At 40.7% G+C, this 27,704-nt stretch overlaps 1 protein-coding gene across 1 annotated transcript in view; it reads left to right on the top strand.

The window, feature by feature from the left end:
* Positions 1-22,436, top strand: part of LOC143326801 (A-type voltage-gated potassium channel KCND3-like) — an 80,740-nt gene extending 58,304 nt beyond the window's left edge. The window contains exons 3-7 of the mRNA XM_076740720.1: positions 4,144-4,306; positions 11,820-11,921; positions 17,757-17,849; positions 18,590-18,834; positions 19,870-22,436. Of these exons, the coding sequence (XP_076596835.1) occupies positions 4,144-4,306; positions 11,820-11,921; positions 17,757-17,849; positions 18,590-18,834; positions 19,870-20,107 (841 nt within the window). The 3' untranslated portion in view covers positions 20,108-22,436. The remainder of the gene's footprint in view (positions 1-4,143; positions 4,307-11,819; positions 11,922-17,756; positions 17,850-18,589; positions 18,835-19,869) is intronic.
* Positions 22,437-27,704: the final 5,268 nt, after the last annotated feature.

The raw sequence follows: 27,704 nt of genomic DNA, 5'->3' as shown, positions 1-27,704 counted from the left end.
GATGGTGTGGCATCCCCGCTGTGTCAACAGAGTGGCTTCATTCAAATAAATAAGGGGACTGTGTTTTTGACCCCTAATGCGTGGAGCAAAGGTTAAGGAAGTGGTAGACTATTTTTTTTTACCATCAGAATAACAAAATCAAATCACCAGTAATTATCTGAAAACACCAAAAGGGCCGATAATAATTAAAATATTGTTAAAGAGCTGGAAAAAAGACCGTCTGCTCTGTGTTAGAGGACCTTTTGATTACAAGGTACATTTAAATATTATGAGAGAAAGTGGTTGGTCACAGCAGGTGATCAGCACAGAGTGATGGGATGGCTCCAGAATGAAAGAGAGGTCAACCTCTTTTTGTGCCTCCGTAAAAGCAGTCGTAACTATAACTATTCATCATTTAAGTGCTTTAAATACAATGCCCTGTTGTGGCCAAACTCACTGCAAAGAGCAAAGTTTTGAATACTCCACCATATCACAGTTGTAATGATGTTTGACACATCGTAGTGGGTATGAATTGTCAAACATTAGTACAGCAAAGCAGTGAGAGACGCAGCCAGGAGAGTGTCATCTCTCATCAGCCGACAGACGGTGAGCAGAGCGCACTGTGAAATCATTTGTCTGATCGCCTGGCAGCCAGAAGCAGAAACAATAACAACAAGCCCTGTGGTCAAATCTCGTTAATCTTGTTAATAATCCTCCGTATTTCTGACTCTCTGCTGCCTGTGCTCACAGTACAAATCAGCCTTTTTGTGTGAGTTTTCCAACAACATGAGAAAAAGTTTTACTCAGAAAAAGAAAAAGGAGTTTGAGTTTGGTGTGTGAAGAGAAACTATTACTGCCCCTGCTAACATGATTAATAACTCAGTGATCGATCGTAACATGCAGCCCCACCTTTGCTCACTGTTGCTATCAGTCTTGCACAACACATACCGAGTGCAGTTCAGTCATAACGGTGGAAGATTTACCAGTTGAAATGTTTTAAAAAATGTGTCTCTGGTTTCAGTCAGACGTAAACAAAAGCAGGCTTCTCTTTCTCAACCTTCATGATAGCTGTTGCGAGCATGTCTTATCCCGGCTATCTTACTAACAATCATTAGCTCTGAGTCGTTTTCAAACTGTGAGACGAGAAGCCTGTAAAAGGATCTTGAATATGCACTTGATGGCTGCATACAAGAAATTGTGTGAAAAGACCAACGGTAAAACTGCATTTCTTGTTATTTAGAAGACCTAGAAATAACAGAGCAGCATAGCTTTAGTACTGCAAAACTAGGGTAGGACTAGCTAGTGCTAGTAGGGAAAGTTTGGTTCTGACATGACTCTATTTGGATGCCTAGCTAACAAAAAACATACTTAATTACGTAACACGGAGACTGATGGTTTATGCTTCATTGTTCATATTTTCAAACTGTTTTAGCACTTTTAGTGTTCCAAAGAAAAACCTTTAAAAGGTTAATAAAACACATTGGGTGTCTCAGTCCTGAGGGGGGCATTTTCCAACATAACATGACATAAAACCCATCAGAAAAGGGGGTTAGTTAATGATGTGCTGCATGGCTTTGGAAGTCACACATTGTAAGTAGCCGACTAAGCTAGTTAGCCGGAGATGCTAATGCGTGCGGGTTACGTTAGAGCAGGCAACCACACTGTTTAATCCCTTACACTTTTGTTTTGTGTTTTGGTTTTTGGAAAGCCTCGTAAAAAACAGCTGTACAAATATTATTGTTATAATACAGTACACCAATTTGCACATGTATGGATAATTGTGTCTGGACTTTGACCAGATTATTTCACTGCAGCATCATTTAATGCAAATCAGTCTCAGAAGAAGTTGAAACAGCGTGTCAGTTTATAGTCAGTTCAACTCATTTGTGTCATTATCATCATCTGTTCTCGCCTCTGCTTTGTAAAAAGGAAAAAAATGTGGAAAAAGTAATTTTCAAAGAGGATTTGAGCAACATCACGTCCTTGCCTCTCGCTCGTATTTGTTCAGGCAGAGCAGAAGGCTGGGTTTGTGATAATCCCCCAGCTCTTCAGTTTGTGGGTAGTAAGCAGGAGGTAAGTCTAGCGATTACAGTGCTTTTCAGCATGGAGAGTGGGAGCTTTGGGCCAAAAAAACAATAGTCAGAAAAGTGGAAAGCCAGCACCCACCCACGTCTGGGCAGAGAGCGGCCCTCAAGAGGCACAGTGGTCAACAGTGCATGGGGCTTACCTGTCAAGAGTCTCATTGTGTCGAGAATGCAGTGGAGAGGAAACTCAGAAGCCAAAGAGGCCAAACAGCCAGAGAGCAAGAGAAAAAATTGCCTTTTGACAAGTTTTTTAGTGAGAATTTTAGGATCAAAATGAGACCTCCATGCTTGATCAGTTTCTTAAAGTGGCTCTTGAGGAAATCAGTTGGCTAAGCACTGTGGTCACCAGAATAGACCCTTATGCAGAAAATGCACTCATCTTTCCTCCCTCTTATTATCTTTCTTGTTTTCTAATTATTCTTGAAAGGGTGCCCATCGTGCACCAGAAAACATGGTTTCCCATCGTTTCACATCACACATGCTTAAACTTTATGTGAGCAGGCTCTCCAGGAGACTATTTCAGTGTCTTTTCCCGACCACTTACAAGCTCGTCCTAGAAGTGTTTTTAAATCAATTTGTTCCACTACACGCCGTCATGGCCCACAGCTTTGGCCAGCGAGTCAACCTTGGATTCTTACTGGCCCTGGATCCCACTGGCATGGTTTTGTTATACCCAGTCTGAGCTGCATAGATAGCAGTGGTCCAATCTCACTACCTCTGCCCACCTTTTACAGAAGCCATTCACCTGTGTAATCGAATTATCTGAAGCCCGGAGGAAGCTGAGAACAACAGCAGTTAAAGTGGGAAATAAAGAAAAGGAAAAAAGGAAGACTGACGGTGTCTGAAATCACTCCTTCATTCACTCATTCACCTATAGAACAAAGACTTAACAGTTAAAGCTGCTCTAGCTCATATTAACAATGGATTAAAGTACCATGTGTATTTAAGAAGGGTACGACCCTTCTTATATACACATGTAATGAAGAACCCACAGAGAATTAACACTGTGGTTCCCCTCAGCTTTACAGAGCATTTCAGTGTCTTTCAGCTCATTGTTTTGGTTTTGGAAAATTTTGGTTTGAAATGGACTATTTTGCATCTGCACTGAAAGGTGTAGTACATCACGGTTGATACTTTTGCGCTTATCAAATGCAGTGAACTGTGTGGTGGGATCAAGTAGTTCCTGAGTGGCCCCTTGAGTCTGGAAAAGTAATGTATAATTATGAGCATGTCCGTTTGAGTGACAGCTAGGTGCTAGCTTAGCAACCAGGCTTCATTCAGCCTGCCTCAGCTCCACCGACGCTCCACCTCTATGCCCATTGTTGCATTAGCTAGAAGTTTGGTGGAGTCCATCGTTGCTAAGATGGCAACAGAGCTACCATCACTGAGCTTCACAGTGGCTCTTCAGAAACCTGGATGGCGTCACGGAGACTACATCCATGTTTTATATAGTTTATGGGAGGCATTGTAGGCAAAAGATAAATATAGCTCACTGAAACAGGAAGTGCTTTTGGATGCAGTCAGGTCAGGGAACTACTTCTGAAAGTTGTGGTTGTGCACAGCAGTGTACTGTTAATGTCTCCATTAAAATTCCATAAGTTTAAGTGAATTTCTGAAATTTCTGCAAAGTTTTATCTTTGCACTTTTCTTTTAACTACCTTTAAAGAGCGGCAGTTGCTTTGGTGCCTTGATGCATGATGGCAATTAATTGCCTCTTCTGATCCACGTGGACTCTGTGGTGTTTTTATCAGCCACCATTTGAAATCGGGGCCCCCACTGTTACTGCCACTCTTTTTATTCTTTATTTTTGGACCTTTCTGATGAGTGGTAGGCAGCATAAAATTAAAGCTTTGTCTGCAGAAGCAGTAGCAGACCCCACAGTGTCGAGGTGTATTCAAAAACCATCCTCTCTCTTTTGATATGCCAGCTTTTCTTCGTCATCAAAAGTGGAAAGGCTTTTTTTAAAACACTTATTTTGAACATTTTAACTCAGGTTTCATGCCAAGTGTATCCTAAGCCATGTATCTACCCCCACCATGTGTGGATTTCAACACTTTGTCTCATTTCTTCTCATTTCTAGCTATGGAGATATGGTGCCGAAGACGATTGCCGGGAAGATCTTCGGCTCCATCTGCTCCCTGAGCGGTGTGCTTGTGATCGCTCTGCCCGTCCCCGTTATTGTCTCCAACTTCAGTCGCATCTACCACCAGAACCAGAGAGCAGACAAACGCCGCGCTCAGAAGGTAAAAGACAGTGCCTTTAGTCATCCCATCTGCTCCAAAAAGGAGAGTCCAGGTCTGTGAGTGGTTTAGAAAAGTGTGTTTGTGTCTCAGTGTGTGCGCATACATATCAGCTGACCGTTAGGAGTGTACGCTCGTGGTTTTCAAGAGCACAACAGGATCAAGTTCATGAGAATGAATGGATGGTTCAAGTGCTGAAAAACACAGAGCAGGTGAAAATGAATGGTTATGCCTGAAAAACCTTTTGAAGGTCTTTTTTTATATTCAGATGATTGAAAATGCTGACCCTAGGTTAAAAGATCTTGAGGACAGATTGATTTCTCATTTTTTAAATAAAGGACAGAGGACACATTTTACAAATTTAGAAAAAGGTGAAGGTTTGACCCCAATTATGTGTCTGCATTGAAAATCGCTGTCCTTCAAACTACATAATCTTTCCGACGCCATCACACACATACGCACGTGCACACACACGCGCACGGGAAATTTGTTACCCATCAGACCCACGTTATTCATCATCCTTCCACACATGCACACACACCACTCCCTATCTCTCTCTGTCTCACACACACTTAAAGTCCGAGTACCAAATGTTAGCTATCCGCTCACCGCACTCACCCAGTGGGCTCGACCTTTCTGCAGGTTTAGATAAGAGTGCTATTAAGTTAGAGAGCAGGGCTGATAGCTAATTGAGGAGGGAAAAGTCTGGTTTGAATCCATAGTGATATAAGAATCCTGGGGGAGTGGTTTTCTCATTAATATATTGCTTTGAATCAGCAAAAGTAAAATGGGTTTTTTCCCAGTTCAAACACAAAAAGTGAACGCCTTAACACCTACACATGTTCCAGTTTGGGTCTTGTCAGGTTAGATAATGAGAAAAATCCATTTTAGCTACAAGAAATGACAGACATATTTTACTTATCAACTAGTTTTGCTAGCATTTTATGGAACTGCTGCGATACCATCAAGAAAAAGCATATTAATGATGGTATTTTTTATAAATGTTGTGACAATATACATGATAGGTTACACAGCCGCATGCAATTGATGGGAAGTGATAATTAACTGGTAAAGCATTGAAACTATGTAAGTAGTGAAACGAGTTATTCTTTCTTTTTTAAGGTCACGAGGACTGTGAAAATGGTGTTACTCATTTTCAGATTTCTATATAAAATAGTCCGTAATGCTTTGAAAGTTGTATTTTGTAACCTCTTCATTGACTTTTGAACATTATTTTGGATTGTTGCCTAGCAACCGCTACTCACAGCAGGAGAGACTGAAAGTGTTGGCTGGACAGACAGACTTAAATGGGAGATTAAGAGCAGCAGTGTAGACTAGGTGCTTTTTAAAGCATAAAGATATTTTGATACTATGGGTTTTATGTTATGTGCAATGAGAGTAAGTTTATTCAATAATGTCACTGTAGATTCTGTCCAACAAAGCAGCATGTGTTGCTAAAACAGTTCCTTCTGTGTCTGAATGCACTTATTTTAAGTGTGTTGGGCAAAAAAGAGTATTGCGTGTCCATCCATGGTTTTTCATGGTTAGTCCAGATTTGTATGGGTATTTCAAAAAGTAAAGTAATTCAAAAGTAAAGTAATTAGTCGTGCAATTGCTTTAAACTGCAAATTAAGTAGGCTAAGCCCATTACAGTATTAAGGAAGCCAAATGAAAAGCAGGAGTAATCAGTACATTAGAAGTAACTGTGCAGGTCAAGTGATTCTGATTTGGCAAACCAAGCGCCGTCCAACCTGGTCATGTGAGTAAGATCCCAGCAAGCTGATGATTTTTCTTACTGGTCCTCTGCAAAGCATTACAACACAACAAGGACATTCTTAAACTGCTGATTGAGTGCAGAAGTCACACACACACACACACACACATATGCTGTATATATGTGTCACACGTAACACAGCAATAACCTTGTCCAACACGTTTGGTTTTCACTAGCAGCATTTCTGTTATGTTGTACAGATACTCAGCATTGTCCCTGAAGGAAATACTTAATTTTCCTCGTTCTTGGCAGTAGTTGTAAAGTATGTGTTAGGCCACAACAGGACAGTAAAACTCTTCAGTAAAACTCATGTTAATGAAGTTCTTTCAGAGTTAGCGGCTCCTGTGGCTCATCCATCCCATTAAATTAGTGAGAGGAAAAACTCTGGGACACATAACCTGTTTAAAATGAGGAATTAATTTATAAAAGCATCATTGAGTTATTAAATTAAAATTAAGAAGACATTACATTTTATTGCAGCTTTTTTGCTGTAGTCACGGAAGCACAGTATCAGCATTTTGAAGACCAAAACTGGCCTGATACGTTTGATACATAGGGGCCGTGTCCACCTAAGCATATTTTTTTAATTGTTTGTAATGGAAGTACTCAGCATTTGTTGTTTTTTATGGTCACCAAGAGTTCAAAAATGTTCAACATTGGGCAAAACACACACTCGTCACTGTCACTTTATAAAGGTTACAGTGGAGGAGGGCCAGGACAAATAGAGCAGCACTTCAAACTACAAGCATACAAAAGTCGGCTACTCCTTGAACCGGACTCCATCAAACTTCAGCTCTTGAACCAAATGATGGTGCTCAGCAAGATGTCGCGTCTCCCACAAAACCTCACAAACCCACATTGACCAGCCGATCTGTTCTTTGTGCTTCAGCCTTGCCTTCATCCAGAGCAATGGCCACAGCAAGTAAGCTGCAGTTCAGTATTTGTTGATAATACAAACTATGAAATTATGTACTTAAAACATGCAACGGCGTCCCTCGAAGTCCTCTCAGTCCAGCTGGGCGTTTTCAGAAGAGCGCTTGGTGTTTTCAGCTGGGAATAAATGCTTTGGTGGACACGGCCACTTACACTGACTGTAGTCCCCTAGTATTGTTCTTTGAGTTCAAGTAAGTAGCTGGAGTGGATCAAACTGAAGCATGTACTTGAACAGAATAGTGTTATTAGCCAAATGTGCACTGAGTAGTTGTTGTGGAGCTTTCTATGGACTTGTATTTCTGGCCATCTAATAAGTCTAAGTCCAATATTCACTCTTCACTACTCAGCCCATGTTTTGGTCTCCACCATTTCGTGAGGGAAATATCTGGCTCTTTAGCTGCTCCACTGTGTTCACCTGCTAGTCTCTAAGTTTGTCTGTCTGAAGTTTGGTCCATGGGCGGATGGTGCACGGTGGGTTTATAGAGCCTTTTGCTGAAATCTAATGCCTGTTTATGCTGAAAGCAGCACTTGAGAGCGAACCAAAACAATAAAGTTAAATCAATACATTGATCTGAATGACACTGTGTAGCTCAGGAGAACTGAGGAGTCAGGACCCCGCTTCACACATCACATGATCCATTGTTAGTATAACGATACTACAGATGCTTAAAAGGCTGAAATTCTAAGCAGCTTTTAACATGGCCAAGAGGTTAGAAAGGCAATGAATTTTTAACTTTTTAACATCTATTGTTGAAAGCCACAGAGCAGTTATGAGTGGACTTAACTTCATAATTATATTTTCTAAGCATTCACATCATTAAGATCAATAAAAATAGATCTTTTTTGGGGAAAACTATACATAATATATGACTTTATTGATCCAAAAGGATTTTTTTTTTTCAGGCATAGAAATATATATAGATTTAAACCAAGCTGCAGCTCTAAATTCTTTATAATCTTCTTGCTCTTAAACACTGTAAGTGCTTTGCTAAGCCAGGAAAGTAAAGTGCATGTTGTACAGGTAAATGGTTTGATGGACTGGTCTGTGTAATTTTTTTGTTCTTACCGTCTGTTTATCTGGTAAATGTCCACAACTATAAAGGGTTACCTAGACATTTACCGTGCATCTGTGAGCTGCTTTTCACCAGTGTGCAGAAATAGCCACACATGCTCTTTGTTTTACCCGGTGGTATGAGTTTGAGAACAGAAGGAGAGGGAAACAAAAGAGGAAAAGAGGGAAACGAGACGATCTGTTTTATATTAACCCTGTTCATCCGCAATCCCTCCTATTACTCCGTCTCTCCCGGCCTTCCCTTCCTCTCTAGGTCTCATTCGTCTTCATTCTTATCTAACAACAGGCTGCTCCAGGCTCCCATTACAATTATGTAGTCATCTGGGGATTTGACTTTACAAAAAGGTCCTCTCATGTACTCATTGTAGCTTCACAGTCAGAAAATAGAAATGGAGAATCTAAATTGGATTTAATGATAGTCGTTCCCTACTAACTACAGTCGTGTGGAGGGGGGGGCCTCTGTGTGGAGTACAATGTCTCCTCTTCATGTTCAGTCACCCACAGAGGGCACAGGAAACAACTCCTAATACTAATGTGCCTAATTCCCTGATAGGTTGAAAAGGAAACTTCCCCAGGAGAAGAAGACAGGTTTCTTTCTTTATTCCTGCACAACTCGGCATTGCAGCGTCAACAGAGTGTCTGTGAGGGTCGAGGCAGTAAATGGACTGAGGTCAGGCCGGTAATGGGACAGCAAAGTCAAGTGGAGCCACACTAAGAGATGGCAGGTTGTCGAGGATTAACCAAAAAAAAAAAAAAAAAAAAAAAAGACCCAAGACCAGAGACGTGAGGGCAAAAACAAGACGACAGCAAGAGAGGAAAGAGAGGAGGAGGTCGGACAAGAACACAAAGGAGACGGTCAGCCAAAGGAGAAAGTCTGAAGGAGAGAGGCTGATTGGGAAAAGAAAAATAAAAGAGGAAACGGTCTGCGTATGCAGCAGTTTCAAGGCTCACTTGTCTTAGAGTGAACATTTCATTCCTTTTTCCCTAGACTGCTGCAGTCTGGCTGTCTGACTGGCGGACTGTGGGTGGTAATGTTGGAGCATATAGGCTTGATTTGCTCGGTCAACCAAGACCACGGACGGGGGAAAAAAGTAAAATCACAAGAATCCATCATCACCGGGCGACAGAGTGTTCTGGAGGCCCAGTTGGGCTGTCTCTGAACAGGCTGTAATTTTAGCATAATTTACCTCAAAGACGTTCTCCAGCCATGAAATGCTTCCTCACCACCCTCAACCGCTGACCAAAAACCTCAAAAGTGACACGGACAGTTGCACTTGACATGTTTTTTCATTACTATAAACATGTAGTTTATTATCTGCTGTCTGACTGCTGCTTGAATGTAAATTCAACATATATTAATCCACAGCTGAAGATTGTCCCCAAATAACGCACTTTACTCCTGCTTGAGTAACCTGTGCTAGATACTACAGTGCTCAGCTGTTTTCCGGAGTTATTTACCCTTTTCATAACCTGTTTTTACAGAGGAACTCTTAGGAGACGTTGACACAGTGCATGCCGTGCATCGTAACATACACCCAACTGCTCCATGAAGAAATCTGTTTTTATAATCGATTTAGTCATTGTTGCAGCGCTTGTGATCTTAAACTTCTGTCTCAAAACTTGACCAAACTTGAATGGTGCACACGTCCAAAACGTCAGAATTTCATCACCTCAGCCTTAAAGGTTCCTTAGACAACCATTTGGGCTCAATGGACCCTCAGAGAAGACTAAATACTCAAAACTACATCAGTGCAACCGGTTGCAGTGCTCTTGCACTCGCAGTTATTCTTTAATATTTTGTTCTTTCTTAGTGTCAAGTAGAGCTTTTGATCAATAAGAAAAGCAGCCAGCACACGACAGCGCTTTCTCTTTCAAATTCATTCACTCTTTAACCGAAGCAGTCAAGGGTTGTGCCCCCCCCCCCCGACACTTTCTCTTCATTTCACATACTGTACACGTACATACACAATCATCGTTATTACATCTCCGTCTCCAGCATTCCTCACACCTTCACAGGAATCTACAGTCTGACAGACAAATTCGGAAGCATCCAAACTAATTCCATTACTTTTGATTCGCGTCTGGGAGGCAGATATTGCTCTGCCTCATCCCCATTTCTGAAATGCATTTATCGGGGAGAGAGAGCAGCTACACAAGGTTAAAGAAATCCCTAACCTTACGTGTCCAGAAGCACTTGAGGCAGCTTTATATTGTATAGAGTCATCCTACAGTAATATCCTCTTCATTTTAAGAAATTCCCAATAGGATTTCTCTCTCATTTCCTGTCTGTCTTTCTATCTCCTTCGCTGTGTTCAGTTATCACATCTCTCTTTTGGAAGCTTTATCTGTCCGCTACACCTAATGGTAGACAGGGATGTGGATGTAAGTGTAAAACATTAAACACGACTGATTTTTCATTCATCATGATAATGGCGAGAGTGGAATAAACATGTTTCATTGTTTATTTGGATCCTCATTAGCTTCAACAAAGTGGTTTCTGTTCTTACTGGAGTCGTCATAAATCTGTGGTAAAAGTACACGGCAATTTAGAATAATACAGGATCAATGGAACAAGAAAAGGCAGAACAAGTCAAATACAAACATCAGAAAATACAAGGATTGATTTTACAGATGAAAAATCATCTGAGAAGTCACCGAGAACAATATTGAATCACATCTAATGGCATTATGGGATTCATCTATTTTTGTTTCAAAGAGTTTTTGAAGGAAAATCTTCTTTGATCCCTTTTATGGCCAAAAGTATTTGGACACCAATGTTCTCATTAGGCTTACAAATAGTAGTTATTTTCATGCTCAACTCTCTTGACCATTATTTGCTTTGATGATCAATCAGTTGTTGTTTTTTTGGTCTAATAAAAGTAAGAAAATAGTTAAAAAAAAAAAAAAAAAAGGTCTCCCAAGAATCCCAAGATGACGTCTTCAGACCTCCTTTTGTGCAAGACAAAACTCAAAGATATTCATTTTCCTAAAACATACATACAAAGAATAGCAGCTAATCCTCACATTGCAAGAGCTAGAACCAGAGAAGGTATGTGTATGCATGTATATATGTATATGTACATGTAATGATGGATTTTTGCCTGAAAATGACTGAAATAACAGGTATTTACCAGTGAAGTTTCTGTTGATCAACTAAGTGATTAATGAACAAGCTGGATGTTTTCCCACGTTTTTCATGGTTTGGCTTTGCCCTTAGTTAAAAAGTAAGCCAACTCTTATGTTATTTCCAGTGGTGTACTTCCACCTCCCTGGCAACAGTATGTGACAATATGACAATGCTGCTGCTCACAAACAGGGTCCGGTAGAATTGTTTTTTTCCCAGTGTCGTGTGGAATAACTTGACTGGTTTGCACAGAGCCCTGACTTCAACCCCACACAACACCGCTTAATGGGAGCAAAAGAAGAGTGGAGGCTGTTAATGGCCTTGGTTTATGGACTGAAATGTTGAACAATTACATATAGGTTTAATATTTGGGTGTCTACATACTTGTGGCCATATAATTCAGATGGAAAAAGCTCTGTTGAGTTCTGTGGTCATGCATGACAAAATCTGAAATTAAGGGGGTACAAGCAGTATAGCTGAAGCTGTGAAAATTACTACAGAGCTTGAGTGATGAGTTGCCAGATTCTCACCATTAAACAAAGCATTAGTCATCTTCTGTTACCTCCCACCCACCCTGTCTGATGCTGTGACCTCTCCTTCTTCCCACGCCCAGAAAGCCAGACTGGCCAGGATAAGAATATCCAAGTCCGGCAGCGCCAACGCCTTCATCCAAAGCAAGCGCAACGGACTGCTCAACGAACTGCTGGAGCTGACGGTGAGAAAGACCTCTGACCCTCTGAACACTGCAGTGGGCGTGATGATTACTGCGAAGTCTTCTCAAATGTGTTCATTAAAACTGACATGAAATATCAGCAGACTGTAATTCAGTATGAGAGATTAATCATATTGTTCCTTGTCAAACATCCTGCTACTAATTATTTCAGTTCAGTGCAACTCAATAGCTTGGAAGCAGCAACTTCACATCAGCAGCATACACACAGCTATCTACACACACACACACACACACACACACACACACGGCTATCTATACACACACACACACACACACACACACACACACACACACACACACACAGCTATCTACACATACAGAAAATGACAAACAATTACTGCCATAATTAAGCAAAGGACAATTTGGAAGTCATTTAGAGGCTATAAAGGAGCAGCAGAAGTTGGAGTCATTACATTCTTGTTGCTATACAGGGCAGGGGTGATAGCAGAGGAGTTATGCCTATAATCCTCCATGCGGGAGTAATCAGTGTAATCACACAAAGTACTTTTCTTAGTTGTCTTTGAGTCCTAAACTTGATTTAATCTATGACTGTAAAACTGGCAGAAAACAGAGGTTGTTTTTACTTGATTTGCTTGTTTTGTTGCTGTTGGTGATAATTAGACGGTTAGTGCATTAAAAGAGGCTGCAACTTCAAAACTGCACCGGTGAGCAATGAGACAATGGACAACACTTAAATCTCACACTCACCCCAGCTCCTCTTCATGCAAAGGTACAAAATGTTTCTATCTTTCCTCCTCTTTTGAAGCAATAAGCCCCGAGAGGCTGTGGTTTGCAGTGATTTTAGAACAGCTGAGGGTTGTTGTTCAGCTGTTCTGAAATCTCTACAAACCACAGAGTCTCTGGCTTATTGCTTTTATAAAACAGTTACTGCATACACCACACATAATTTAGCTATAACAATCATCCTTCCGCCATGCAGTGTAGTTTTACAGGGACATTTAGAAAGCAGAACCATTAGGTGACACACAGGCGCAGTGGAAAGCATGCTTAAAGATGGAGGCTGTGGCTCAGGAGGTAGAGCGGTCGTCCGCTTATCAGAAGGTCAGTGGTTAGTATCCTTGGACCCCCAAAATTGCCCCCGATGTTGTGCCATCAGTGTGTGAGTTGGTGTGAATGGTGAATGTGAATGTAATTAGCAGGTGGCCTAGACATTGTATGAATGTGTGTGAATGGGTGAATGGGTGAATGCAGACTTGTGTTGTGAAAGTGCTTTGAGTGGTCGTCAGATTAGAAAGGGGCTATATGAATGCAGTGCATTTGCCATTTAAAGATGGGAGTGATTCTCAACATTTATCTGGATATTTCCAGTAATTGTGCAGTTGTTGAGTAGTGTTCATTAATGTTAGTGCTCCTCTTTGCTGGTACAGGAGCGTTTAACTATGGACAGGGGCGTTTTAAACTGCACGATTCCAGAAGTAAAGATATTGCTCCGGCATCTTCTGTCATAGTTTGGGCACCAGAGAGTAAACCACAGGGTTCACCTTTGCCATTTTTCAGTGATATAAATCTGACTGACAGTCTGGTTTAGCTCCATTTTGGTAATTGTCTTAAAATGAGTAGGCAGATCTTTGAACAGCAAACAGACCACATAGCCAGTTTAACGGTCCCGACTTTGTTTCATGACCTTTTCGGCTCTTTGATTTCTCTCTTAATAATCTCAGCATGTTTCACTCTGTTTTGTTTTACTCCTCTATCCTGTCAATCTCTTTCCACCACACATCCCAGGACACCAAAGTTCACAACAAAATCTTTGAAACAATTTGTTTGCAGCAGTAATACTGATGTAATGCACTCACAGGCGTGTGTTTATATATATTTAAGATGGCTTTGAACACCTTCATCATCACACCTTAAACCTGCAATTATTGATTGTTGTGGCCACTCAGCCATGGAGGCAAGTTGTTAACACAATGCTGACATATTATCACCTTATAAAGCTGATATGGTAAACAGACAAAAACAACATTAGCATTTATTTAAAGTCAGTTTCTAACCACCTGCAAATGTAGGTGTAATATTCATAATTTTGCTACAGCTTTGGACAGAGCTGGGCTAGCTGTTTCCCCTGCTTTCAGGTTTTACGCTAAGCTAAGCTAAGCTAAACACCTGGACATATTTGAGGGTGGAGCTGGGGCGGATACGTGTTGCTATACCTCCATGCTGACTGGATTTGACTGAAAACTTGAGGACAAACCAACCTGTCAATCACAAGGTAGCCACATCGAAGACATGAAACTAGCGATTGAGACCATAAACTCATCAGCAAAATGTTTACTCAGGCAATAAATTAAAGGTAATTTTCTCACAAGCAAACATACAATTTAAATTATTTTCAAAACCACTGGTGCCTCCTGCTGGCGTTTGCTGAGGCTGACGCTTTGTCCACTTAATATACTGAAAATATATAACATATTGATCCGCCATACTTCTTGTTGTTATAGTCTACTCCGTCACTGCTCTACAGTGGCTCCCCACCCTTCAACATTGGTAAACCAATCATTGCTGGCTGACATAAAATGAATCACGTCCATTGCACCTGCACCAGATTTTAAAACTCTGGTAAAACTGCAAAATACAAAGAGATTTACCTGCCAGTGATGGGCATAATTGCCTGTTGTTCCTCGTTTGGCAAGAGCTTGAATGTAATGGACATTCATTTATATGCAGAAGTCTCACAGTCCACATCCAGATTACATGTCCTTCTCTTTATGACTTCTTGCAGACATTAGCCAACTTTCTACTTTTTAAAGCGAGCGTCCACCACTATCTTTACCTCCACTTTTTACTCCTCCTTTTTTTTATCTTGTCACCACCATGGAAAAATGTGTTTGGTAATGTGTGAGCAAATTGCCTATATCCCTCCCATGCAGTCCATCACTCTTGCTTTCACTGACACACTCCCCTTCTTGCAGATGGTTACGAAAATCCATTTGGATCTAATCGAGTCCAGTGTGAAAGCTCATGGGTGTCTGGAAGTGGTTAGAATTATCATATAAATGCCATCTGTGAGTGCTGAGCGACCCCCATCCCTCTGCATGTGTGTGATGAGGCTGCCAGAGTCCTGGCGCATCAAATTACAGTGGTGTCACTGCTGTCAGTCAGTCGCTGCGTGAGGCTGGGGTGGGAGTGAGTGGGGATATATGACAAAATGACTGGTTCGCTCATAGCCTATAGTTAGATTAGAGGTTCTGGTCTGCTGGTCTTTTCAGTTTTCCCTGAAGGCTTTTTAATCTTTTGAAGGACATTTATTTGTTTGCCAGATCACAGGCTCATTATCAGAGAGTGTGATTCATTGATAATCCTGTAAAGTTTATGAGAACTTTGCATAGAAAGACCTGACAGCTTTATCACTTTGGGTGTTGTTTACTTAATTTTCCACTTTTGAGCGACAGGATTGTTTCTGATTTCAATCAAACACGTCTGGTGTAGCGTTCATTGACAACAGACAGCTGGACCAATCATGTTTGTCGGGAAGGATCAAGGGATTCACAATACAGTTCCCGTGCCAATAATCTGAAAAAATGGAGACAAATGCAGATGAGCTAAACTTAACTACATGTGTTTTAGGAATGGGTAGTATAGATAAAATCCTCTGTTTTGGTTTATGTCATAATATATCGACATATCAAAGGGGTGAATATTGTGAGGTCATGCTGATGGATAAAGTAACCAGATGGCCAGTTATCTGCTTTTAACAAACACAGCAAATTAAATGTTTGACAAGTAAAAGTTAACACATTAATGCAGAATTCATATAAAAATCCAATACAACCACAAAGCAGCTCTGCTCATTGAATTGCAGCATTGGCAGAATTGTCTAATACACCCACATTCCTGACTGTTGACAAATGTACATAATCTCATATATATCCTAACATCAGCCACCTCGAATGGATGGTTGTGAGATGACTTGCAGAAATAACAGATCTTGAATTGAATGAATGAACCAACCAGTCAGTCTAATTATCAGGCATTTTCTTGGGCACGTCTCCATGTGTGTCATGAGACAATAGAAATGTGTTGACCAAAAGAGATTTTTCTCCTTGGTATACCAAGGTAATGCTGCAGATGAATGAGCAGGACTGATTTATGCCAATGTTGGAGTTTACAGAGCATCAAGTTTACATCAACAACATCCACCCGATGAACACTGATCCAGGACCGTATGCTAAACATCACCGTGTTTGAATATCTCCAGGAAGTCGGACATTTGTCACAAGTCTGCTCATAAAATTTCCTCTTAGAAAGGATGCTGAAAACTCACTGAATGGTTTAAAAAAAAAAAAAAAAAAAAATCCTCTTTAAAGTGAAAAAAAAATGACGTCAGGCTATAAAGTTAATATGAGTAAAGTAACATAAATTGTATTCATCACAGTCAAGACGCGTCTCCTCCATTGAGGTCAAAAAGGCGGGGCATCTGTGACGGAAATGTCCAAGCTCTGGGTGATCGTCATTCAGGATGGTGATATGGTCCTGAATATAGGCTATTTGATGAAATACCTTGATTTATCAGGTATTTAATTCCCTGGGTGAGCCAAAAATAAACGGCCCCATCTGGTAATTTGGCACTAATATAAAAAAAGAATAGACATTTCAGAAATGTGTCTGTCACGATTCACATCTATAATACAGAATACTGTACATTACACATACCATGATGGGTTTTACCCGGATCACCTGCTCCCTTACTCCTTGAGTAAACTGATTTCCTCTCTTCACGTATTAAGATAATACGAAAAGAAAAACTTCCTCAGAGGCACTATCTGAGTCATATTTCAGACAGACTTCATCAAATTCAACCTCTTTCTGTACATGAAAAGGACTCTTGACACAGGTCTCAGTGTGTTGCTCTGCGGTGTCTTTTAGGACCTCTTCCATAGGGAAAATCCACACATTGAGACGTGAGAAGGCGTATTCTCGTGCCCACGTCGCTCTATTGTTCATGTGTCTGGAATCTGAATGAGAGTCCTTGGGCTGGATCGCCACCCACCCAAATCCTTTGAGTAACAATGTGCGCTGTGGGGGGAGAATTAATTTGTTTTCAGTTTTCATGTTTTTTGGCAATTGTGATTACTTTGAGACTAAGCTATATTGGAGCCCGAGCTTTGAAACCAAGTCCCGCTTGGAGAAACACCAGAAAACGGTTCCATAAGTTTCTTTTTCTGTTTTTCTTATTTTTCCTCTTTCTGAAGCTTCATACATCAATAACTGTTCAGCTGCCTGGAACATCACATAACACCCAGTGGTACCTACTTAGATAGTTAAGCAATAGAGCTGGCAGCAACACGGTTTGAGAATTTATATTTTATTAGTTCAATAAGCTGCGGGGGGGCGGGGGTCTTTCTGCAATCTGCTTACACAAGGAACCAAACCAAAGGCAATCACGGTATTAATGGCTGAAAAGATGCACAATAGAGAAAATTAATCAGAAACAAATCACTTGCCAAGGCTGAGGGATCAATCCACAGCGAGCAGAACTGTGGTCCATTATGCAACTCAATGGCTAGCCAGTTATTTGAAAGTAAGCAGCAGGGGTTTGTTGGCTACCTGCTCATAAGGAGAACGAAACAAACGAGCATGAACCAAAATAGTTCAGTTTATAATGGGAGACACGAAGCACGACACGTCACTGATGACAAAGTGTATCAAAGAGTCCTTTCAGCACCAGAGCCGCTAATGAGTGACAAGGATACACCAACAATGTAATTTGTCAACATTCATCAAGTGTGTTTGTGTGTGTGTGTGTGTGTGTGTGTGTGTCTCTGTGTGTGTGTCTTTTGTTTGTTGCTTATTAAGGATACAGAAGAGGATGAGCAGAAGCTGGCTAAGTCCATCTCTCTGTTAGAGATCCAACACCACCACCTACTGCACTGTCTGGAGAAAACCACTGTGGGTACACTTCTCTTTTAGCCCTAAACATCCACTTACTGTGCATTAGTGAGGCTGCAAAGGTTGAACCCGTATTGTCTTATGATAACAACATTTTAAACCAGTTAAATAAAGGGGGGCAAAAAGGTTTGATGCTGGCAACCACAAGACAAACACATAATTAGAAAAAGGCTCTGCCTGCAAAAAATGCGACAATTGTGTATTTCATTTCCTTTTTTTCCTTCATTGCTTACATTACTTCCTATGTATCTTGCTCTCTGGTATTTAGCATATATTCCTATGACATTTGGACCTGTATATTGATTGTCTGAGGTGGCCAGGCTTGTTTCACACACCTGTATGCCATCGTGAATCGTTACACAAACAGCGTGGGCGTATATTTAAACCTCCGGGGAGTTAATCCCGAGTCTGCACGCACTGATTTGGATGTTCTGTGACTCAGTGTAATCTTTTAAAGTGTTGAATTTGATTTGCAGAGAGCTTTGATGGAAAAAAACAAAAAAAACAAAACATAGATCCGTGTACAACAGTGACACTGAATCCACTCTCCAGTCAGCAGATACACTAACCGAGCCATGTGTGAGAGTTTGTGAATGACAGTTTTACTGTTAGTTTGTCATTTATGATCAGTATTAATCATCTTTCTTTGGTTTACTGTTTGCATATTTCATATACTAACACCCTCTCTGCACCCACCCCTCCCTGTCTATTCAAACCACCACCCTGTCTCTTCTCTGCAGGCTCATGAGTTCGTGGACGAGCAGATGTACGAGCAGAACTGTTTGGAAACGGCGCTCCAGACGTACCCATCGCGCAGCCCCTCTGTATCCAGCCACGACAGCTCTGTGGGGACCTGCTGTGGCCGCAGGGTAAAGAGAAACACTCCTCTACCCAACGCCAGCCTGCCCTCCACCCACCAGGGCCCCCTGCAGGAGCTCAGTGCCATCCACATACAGTGTGGTGACCCTCCATCACACACCGCCAGGTAAAACTAAAGGACAGCAGAAACACTGCAGCATCGGGGGGAGACAGAGTTTTGGTGTGGAGGTCGACGGCTGAACTCTGCCAACTTTGGGACTTTTCTTATTTCTACATAAAGTTGAATTGGATGTAATTATTCTGGGTACACAGTGACATTACCTCGACTTCCTGTGTTGAAATTAAATAGTTTCAATTTTTAAATTAAATTCGATTCATTGGATAGTGATATGTTGCCTGAACTTGCATCAATAATAATTATTCAAATGTGAACTTATTAAAATGATATTTACTTGATTAACAACAGGTAATAATAAGTCCATAACTGTAACAAACAGTGATCACATAGGGACATCTAAGCTCCATGATATGCAGGAACAGAGGAAATGGTGTCTGGAAATGTGTTTATGGGATCCTGCAAAGTTTTTTATTGTTAATGGCTCAGATTTGATTTGTTCATGTAATAGTCTGAGTCCTGTTATGTACTTCATCTTATAGACAGCATTATCTCTCACATTACTCCATGCAGAGATTATAGTGGTCACTTTTTTTAACAGCTTTTTTTACAGCATGAAAAAGGCTGTGAAAAAAGTCACTGTGGTGTGTTCACTGACTCGTATAGTTTGGGTAGATGTACATTATACGTGCAGCTGTATAAACCTGATTCCAAAAAGGTTTGGATGCTGTAAAACAAATAAAACAGAATGTGATCATTTACTAACCCCTTTATACATACACTCATCAGAAAACAAAGACAATATATTTAATATTCGACACCTGTTTGGATCATTCCACAGGTAAACAGGTTGATTGGTGACAGGTGATAGTATCATGATTGGGTATGAAAGGAGCATCCTGGAAAGGCTCAGTGGTTCACAAGCGAGGGTCACCACTTTGTGAACACATGATTGGATAATGGGTATTAATACATGGGCTCAGGAACAATTTGGTAAACGCAGTTTGTTTACAAATGATTGCATCCTGTTTTTGTTCACGTTTTGGACTCAAAGTTGTACATATTCTCTCTTTCTTTTCTCTCCAGTCGCTCGAACCTCAACCTGAAAACCGATAACAGCGGCAGGATCAACTGCAAAGGCGGCCGGATCACGACAGCCATCATCAGCCTCCCGACGCCCCCGGCTTTGACCCCCGATGGCGATGGCCTCCACGGGCCCCCGCAGAGGAGGCCGCCCCCTCCCCCGGGGCACCCTGCAACTCCCAGCATTCAGACCACAACAAGCTCAGCTGGCACCAACATCGTCAAAGTCTCTGCTCTGTGACTGTCGGGCTGATGGATGCAAGTCAACCCAGCAGGAGGAAGGAAGAGGAAGAAGAGGAGGAGGAGGAGGAGGAAGAAGAGGAGGAGGAGGCAAAGCAGGTCACACTACCTTTAAGGACGCACCATGTCCCGTCCCACAGGGTCCACAGGAAGAGCGCTGTTCTCCGGAGGAGTCACCAGTTGGTGTTTTAGAGAAGACAGATGATGCGGAGACATTTCAGAGGTAGAGGATTGTAGATATGTGAACCGAGAGTCACGCACTCGTCATGTCGTGTATTCACTGTAGATACGGACAGAATCGCTGCATTTCTAATAGTTTCTAACAGCAGTACAGGTGTTTTACAGCAGGTACTGTGGAAAAAAGATTGTGCAATTAGCATATCACATCCCACAAATTGACTGTACATTTAAAGTGAGTTGACAGTGAAATAGTGAAAGGAATATTCTGTTGACTTAAAAGAAGAAGAAAAGTGTTGACTGTGTTTACTTGAATTTGACTGGTCTTGTTTGTGTTACGTGTCGTTTGTCTTGAGTATTTTGAGAAAAGAAAAAACAGTTGAAAACAGTTTTAGTTTTCTTTACAGCATCATTTGAAGAATCACTGCACCCGACGCTCCTAATATCGCACCGCTGAAACGTGAGTGAGACTGAAAAGAGTGTTTTTGTTTGGTTTTTTAGTTGCTTCATGTTTAGATTTCTGACTGGACGTTGACTTGATAACATCATAGCTCATACTGAGGCGACATAAAGCGGTGATTCATCAGAGCCCTCGAGCTGACCTCTCAGGGGCCGTTAGTTCCCACTGAAGACACTCATTTTAAAAAGACTTTACACAACATTTTTCATTTCTAAAAGCTGAGTAATCCCCTTGAACACAGAGGCACTGCAAACATTACTCCAACAGGAGTTAAAAGTGTATTTGCTTGGGTCTATTTTCAGCAGCTCAAGGATAAAATATGCAAACGCATAAATGGTTTTGGGTTCTCGTATCGACTAGAAATCTTATTTTCTCATCTTCTCTCTCGTTTTCCCTCTTAACAGACGAACAAATGCCCAAACTGGTTGCCTTCAGTTGTACCATTTTGTGTCTTGAGTTCAAATGTCCACGACTAAATACATTTCACAGCTGACTAAACTGTTCAGGGAGTGACGTCCTGAGTAAATGTGTTCTCCTGAGTTTTAAATGAGTGTGCACATGCAAAGTTAATGAGAACACAAAGCAATGCGCTCGTGTGACGGAAGAATCCCAACTCAAGGTCCCCGTACTCGCTTTTCCAGAGTTTTCAACCATACGAGTTGTCATGGGGAGGGATCTGCTGACACGCAGAAAATTTGCTTGAATTTGAAGTCGACATGGATAAAAAATGCAGCCGCTGACGTCAACAGATCCATCTCCAGGACAGCCGAGACGATGAAGAACATGTGACGTGGTTGAAGGCTTTAGCAACAGGCGTCAGAACAGGCGGACTTTGAGTTGGGATTGTTTTGTCGAACTGCTTCCAAAGTCGATGAAGAGCTTTGAATCTAAGAATATTAATGGCTCGTGAAAATCTCACCTGATGGTCTCAAAGATGGTCACAAGATGGCAGCAAAGACGCTTTCTGACCCTGAAGCTGAAAATGAATCAAAGTGATTGGTTTACGGCCTTACTCCTGCATCCATACATTATTTATATCCCTGCCGGCTGCTCATTGTTGCTCATTTAAAGCTGATAGATGCCTGGTGTTTGGAATACTTTGTGACTACTCGCGTGTTATTGGTTTATCTGTATGAAATAAACATTGTGTTTATTTGTTTGTTTTGCTAAAGTGGAAACTTCGGTTCGACTTCATGTGTTTTTCCATCATGAATTACCACGTGAAGCTGTTTTTTGCTGTATTGGTAGACTTTGTGTTGCATTTCTGTATTTTGTCATGTTCTTTATGCTGCTATATAAAAAAATACAAGCCCTTTAGATAACTTTTCTTCTCACTGTTAACGCTGAAAATAACGAGCGCTCTGTCGTGGTGTTCATAAGTTGGATCTCGGTTCCCGCCGATGCCGTATGGACACGTTAGGGCTTTTTGCAGTACCATAGATCACCATCATGCTTCAACAGAAAGCACTTCTCTCACACCAGTGTGACGACTGTCTGATGGACTTGACTTCAAAAGGCATTGTGGGGGTCACTTTTTTAAAAGTCTTGGCATTGCTGTTTGTGTTGTTTCTTATCTTTTTATCCTTTTGAACGGAGCTTTTCTGTCTGTTTGCTGTGTTTACAGTACTCTGTCAGTTTATTTGTTATAACAATGATGACGTGTCAGATGAAAATTAAAATCTGCCACAACATCCGAGTGTCGTCTTTCTTCTTGCTCCTCTCACCAACGTAGAATGTTTTCTAGAATTCAACAGCTCAATCCTGAGTTTTTCATGTGGGTGTGCAGATAAGCCGGTGAGCTAACGCTAAGTGTGAGTGTTGATCATTGTGTACTGTCCTCTGTACATAAACAAAACATCAATACTGAGCTTTGAAAGCTGCTTTAAACAGAGTCCATGTCATTTCTCGAGTGCAGCTCTGAAGAGCAACACAGAGGTGAAGCTCACTTCTTTACATTTGAACACATCTATCACACTATCTGGATGTCGACTGCTACATTTGGCCACTTTAGGACCGTCCAGTTTTTAATGATTGCAGAAATTCGAGCTTAAAGAAAATATTACAGCACTACGTAAACACTTACTGACTTGACTTTAAAATTCAGGGGGTTGATCCTGTGCATTAAAAGTCTAAAACTACTACACATCTGCTTTGTTTATCCCTGGACATTATTTGTGGCAGCATCATGTCCCACATCAAGAAACAATCAATCAAGAAAAACTACGACAGCCACAAATGTGTGTGTCTGCATGTGTGTGCATGTGTCACTAGATGGCAGCATAATACACAATTCATCCTTTGTCGAGCGTAAACTAAACTACGTTTTCTATGCACTAGTATTGAAGATTCTATGATCAATTTAAGAACTGAAAGATTTAACTAATCAAACATCTACTTTATTCAGTGAGTACATGCAACACTAATGTGTCTGAACTGTAAAATGCTGGAATGGAACTTTTTTCAATATAACAGTTGATACTGACAAACGTTTCATCATCTTTCATCATATTGTGATTGAACACGATGTCAAGAGTTAATCGAAAGCTTTAACAGCGTTTATGATTGTAAAATATGAATTCTGAGTGACATTAAAGAATTTATTTTTCAGGGTGAAATGGGGGTGTGCTCATAATATTTCTCTTAATGATTACACATCTTAATTATTATAGTCAAATAAAACTACATTACTAACTAAATTATCATCTTCAGTAAGAAAAATCCAAACTGGAGCCACAAAATGAGCAGGGGCACATGCAGGGGGGCCACCACTGAAATCTGACTGGCCACACCAACTGCTGCACCATAATCCTAAAGTATGATTGGCTATCTGCCATGTGAGAGGCGGGACTTTTGTTCAATCAGCTGTTTGAAGAGTTTTTGAATGTGTCTCGTTTTCTTTTCTACTTCTAGTAGTTTAATTTCTTTTTTAGGACTATTTATATTTTTAAATTTTAAATACAGGAATATATGAACCTGATTAAATGTTAGGGTGAAGACTTGGGCTCAGGTTAGATTTAGGCAAGCAGTGTTTACACTTATGGTTAGAGTCAGTCTCCAGGAAATGAATGTAAGTCTGTGTAATGTCCTCAAAAGTGATGGAAACACGAATGTGTGTGTGTGTGTGTGTGTGTGTGTGTGTGTGTGTAAGCGTACCTCATGCCACCCCTGCATAAGCCAGTGCTTCACTTGAGCCTCCCCAGTCCAAAACGTCTGGACACACCACTGAAAATGAAGAAATATTTCATGACTGCTTCTGCAGCACAGAGCTCAGCAAAAGACGAAGATGGAGAACTCGACCAAGCAAAACCAACATCTAAAGGCTGAAACGTGATTCACAAAGTCAAAGGGAAGTTACGCTTCTGACACACCTCTTAAACACCAGTTGCGTGTATTTAACCAGGTGTTTCACTGCCGGCTCACTGCCGGCCACATGAGGGACTCTGATCTTTGGCAGCTTATCAGAGCCGTCATTAGTGGTTGTCTGTCAGATGTCATCACACAGAAGGACTGGATGACTCAAACAGGCATGACTAACTCAGTTTGGACATAAAAACCCACACATCCAACTGCTCCACATGTCAGCTTCTCTGTGGGAGACATGATTCAAGCACACCATCAAATCTAAGTATACAAAAGAAGATGCTATTTCAGTTTTATGCAGTACTCTTGGATATTAGGGTACACTGTATATCTTCTCTATCTCTGGACTGTAACCTTTGTTAGTTGTTGCTGCACGATAAAATGCCTAAAAGCGACTTTTTTATGGTGTAATCTGAGCACTGACAGCAGAGGTGTGCCAGGAAATGAACGGGGAGAGAGATTTGTAGTGACATGCAGTTCATGGTCAGCACTTTAAACCTGTAGGCAGTGGTGGAGGAAGTGTTCAGACCCCATGATTAAATAAAAACACTTTGTTACATACAAAACTTCTGTATTGAACATGTTACTGAAGTAAAAGTATGCAAGTATCATAAATTCTGCAAGTAGTCAGAAAAATGTATTTTAAGTATTAAAAGTGAAAGTACTCAGTGCAGAAAAATGTCCTCTGTAACTGTTATGTCTGAAATAATTAGATTATATTACTCGTGCATCAATGTAAAAGCAGCTTTGATCCCTTATTACTGTAAGTCTTGTAGTAACAGCTCCCAGCCTTTAGATGGCAGTGTATTAATACCTTTGGTACACAAACACTATTAAAGTCAGTTTTAAAGAAGACAAAGTGGCACCAAAGGTCAGTAAATATTGGCCATTTTCTCATTTCAGAGCCACACATGTTCTTCACTGTGAGTCCAGTACAGATCATGTAGGTACTGTTCATTTCTCACACTTTCTTTACTAAATTAATGATCATTACTGTTTTCATAACCCCCACTTCATCAAGTTTAAACAGTTGTGTTTGACATAGTGTGAAGTCTAATTACTGAGAGAAAATATGAGTAGAAAAGAACACAGAAATATGGAAAGTCTATTCTTCACACATTTCCTTCAACATTCAGATGAAAAATCCGAAATACAAATACAAATTCCTTCATTCCTTCCTTCCTTCATCCTTTCTGTCTTTCCTTACTTCCTACCTCTCTTCCTCCTTTCCTTCCATTCTTCATCCCTGCCTTCCTTTGTCCCATCTTCCTGTCCATCCTTCCCCCTTTCCTCCTGCCCTTCCTTGCCTCCTTCCATGTAATCATTGCTAGATAATATAAATCTTCTTAAACTGGAACGAAATAAAATGAAACGAGTCGGGCTGCAACAAACAACCATTTTCATTGTTGAATAATCTGCTAATTCTTTTTTTGATTCATTAACAAAACACTCAATCATGATTTGATTAAGTGCTCTATAAAACATCAGAAAATTGTGAAAAATGCTCATCACAGCCAATTAGAGCCAAAAAGTATGTCTTCAAGTGTCTTTTTTTGTCTGACCAACAGTCAAAAACCAAAAGATATTCAACTTATATCACTTATGCTGTAAGAAAAGCAGCAAATTTTCACATTTGAGAGGATTTTTTGATTTTTCTTTTCTGATTTTTTGTTTCAAAAATTACTTAAACAATTACCTGATGACCAAAATTAACTTAAGATTGACTTTCTAATGTTTGACTAATTGATTGACAAAGTCTACCATGAATATAATATATTTAAAAAATCAGTAAAAACCTGTGATATATACGTACTTTATCCCTAACCAACCTCATAACCTCATAAGGAATCTAATATATTTGACTGATGAACAAGTGGAGAGTAATGACTCAAGTTATTGGATTCCTCGTATTCTTTCTATCATCGTGTATTTCATCAGCTCTCTAATGTTAAGTAACAGTTTCTGCTTTATGTAACAGGATGACATAAAGGCATTACCTGACACTGACGTGGTTTTATAACACATTTCACTGTTTAGGAATGACAGTCATTAACTGGCAGACGCTGCATCATCACAGCGTAAATCTACAACGTGAAAGCAAGTCCTCCCATCCAATTATTCTCACCTCCACAGCACCACAGTGATGTAACTCAAAGAGATAAATAATGTACAGAACCATTAATGGACCTGATGCATCATTTAGATGAACTTGAAATAGGGCTGACTGGTCCTGAAGGCACGATCACCTCTCAGTGCACTGATTGACTCGCAGTCATGGAGTCCCATCACTGAGACGCTCTGCTTGCTCACAGGCCGCAGATGGTGGCAGCATCACGTTTCACAAATGATTGTGCTTACAAATTGCCGATAAATTGAGAGTCCAGCAGGACTCTTGTGTGCTCGTGCACGGAAGAACGTTTTTTGATTTTATTAGTGAAACTTGATGCCAGCTTGTGGTGGGAAAGTACAACCTTTCTCTAGTTTTCCAGCCCAGTGTGAGTTTGAGATGATCAGCTGTCAAAGCAACCAAACAGATGTACAGCAGAGGATTCTTCTCTCTGTACATGGACTCAAAATGAGCACATTTACTGTTTCCCAAACCTCATAAAAGGGATGACGTTACTGTCAGAGAGGAACAAACCAAAATCAGGCCCGTGCACACGCCAAAACGCCGGCGCTGCATGTGTCGGAGCAGTTCCATCGCATGTTTTGTCTTTTCTCTTTGGTTTCATTCATTTTTGAAGTGAACTCAAAAACACAGGCGCAGCCAAACAAGTCACAACACTGAGTGAGTCACATAAATGATGATAATGCCGTGTGTCTGCACTGATGTAGACACAGTTGCTGCGGTTGCTGCATGTGTTTCAGCACTGAGTGATCTGAGGAGACACTTCCTCCCAGCTGTCAGCATGAACACACGCTGCTTCAGGAAGTGGACACATGCAGGACAAGCAGCTGCAGGTCGAGGTCACAATTAGGATGAAATCCTGACCCGCACGCCATCATCATCATCATCATCAGAGTGCTGCATCTTCACAGAGAAAAGAGCAAAACTCAGCGTAGATGAGATACATTCTGCAAACAATGCATGTGATCTCTGTGTGTTTTTGTCTGTTTTTAGAGAAACTACATGGATTTGGGATTCTGCCCCCATGAAGTTAACTGAAGTTAACTGAGTGTATTTTAACAAAAAAAGCAATCTGAAGTCATCGTCTTGGGCTCTGACAGTTATAATGGGCATTTTTTTCACCACTTTCTGACTGATTTCATTGACAAAAAAACTTAATCAAACAACCAATTAATCAATTGATAATGAATTGCTTTTATTTACTGAATGAGTCATTTATTTACTAAATTAGTGACTTAAACAGTTAGTTTGTGTAAAACTGTGATCACCACACAGCCTTTAAAAACCTGAGGGGAACTGACATAAAGAGGTTATTTTAAGGTCTTAAAGGGTGGGAAGGATCACTTCCTGGATCCGAAAAAGCGCTTCATTATTCATTATTCATTATTAATATCAATACACAGTATTTTTATAGTAGTTTTCTAATGTACTCAGAGGCAGTTTTTTTTTATCTGACACTGCACAAATAATACT

This window comes from Chaetodon auriga, chromosome 2 (assembly GCF_051107435.1).
Source record: "Chaetodon auriga isolate fChaAug3 chromosome 2, fChaAug3.hap1, whole genome shotgun sequence".
Classification (NCBI taxonomy): domain Eukaryota; kingdom Metazoa; phylum Chordata; class Actinopteri; order Chaetodontiformes; family Chaetodontidae; genus Chaetodon; species Chaetodon auriga.
The sequence above is the reverse complement of the archived record's forward strand: the minus strand, read 5'-3'. Positions and strand labels throughout refer to the sequence as shown.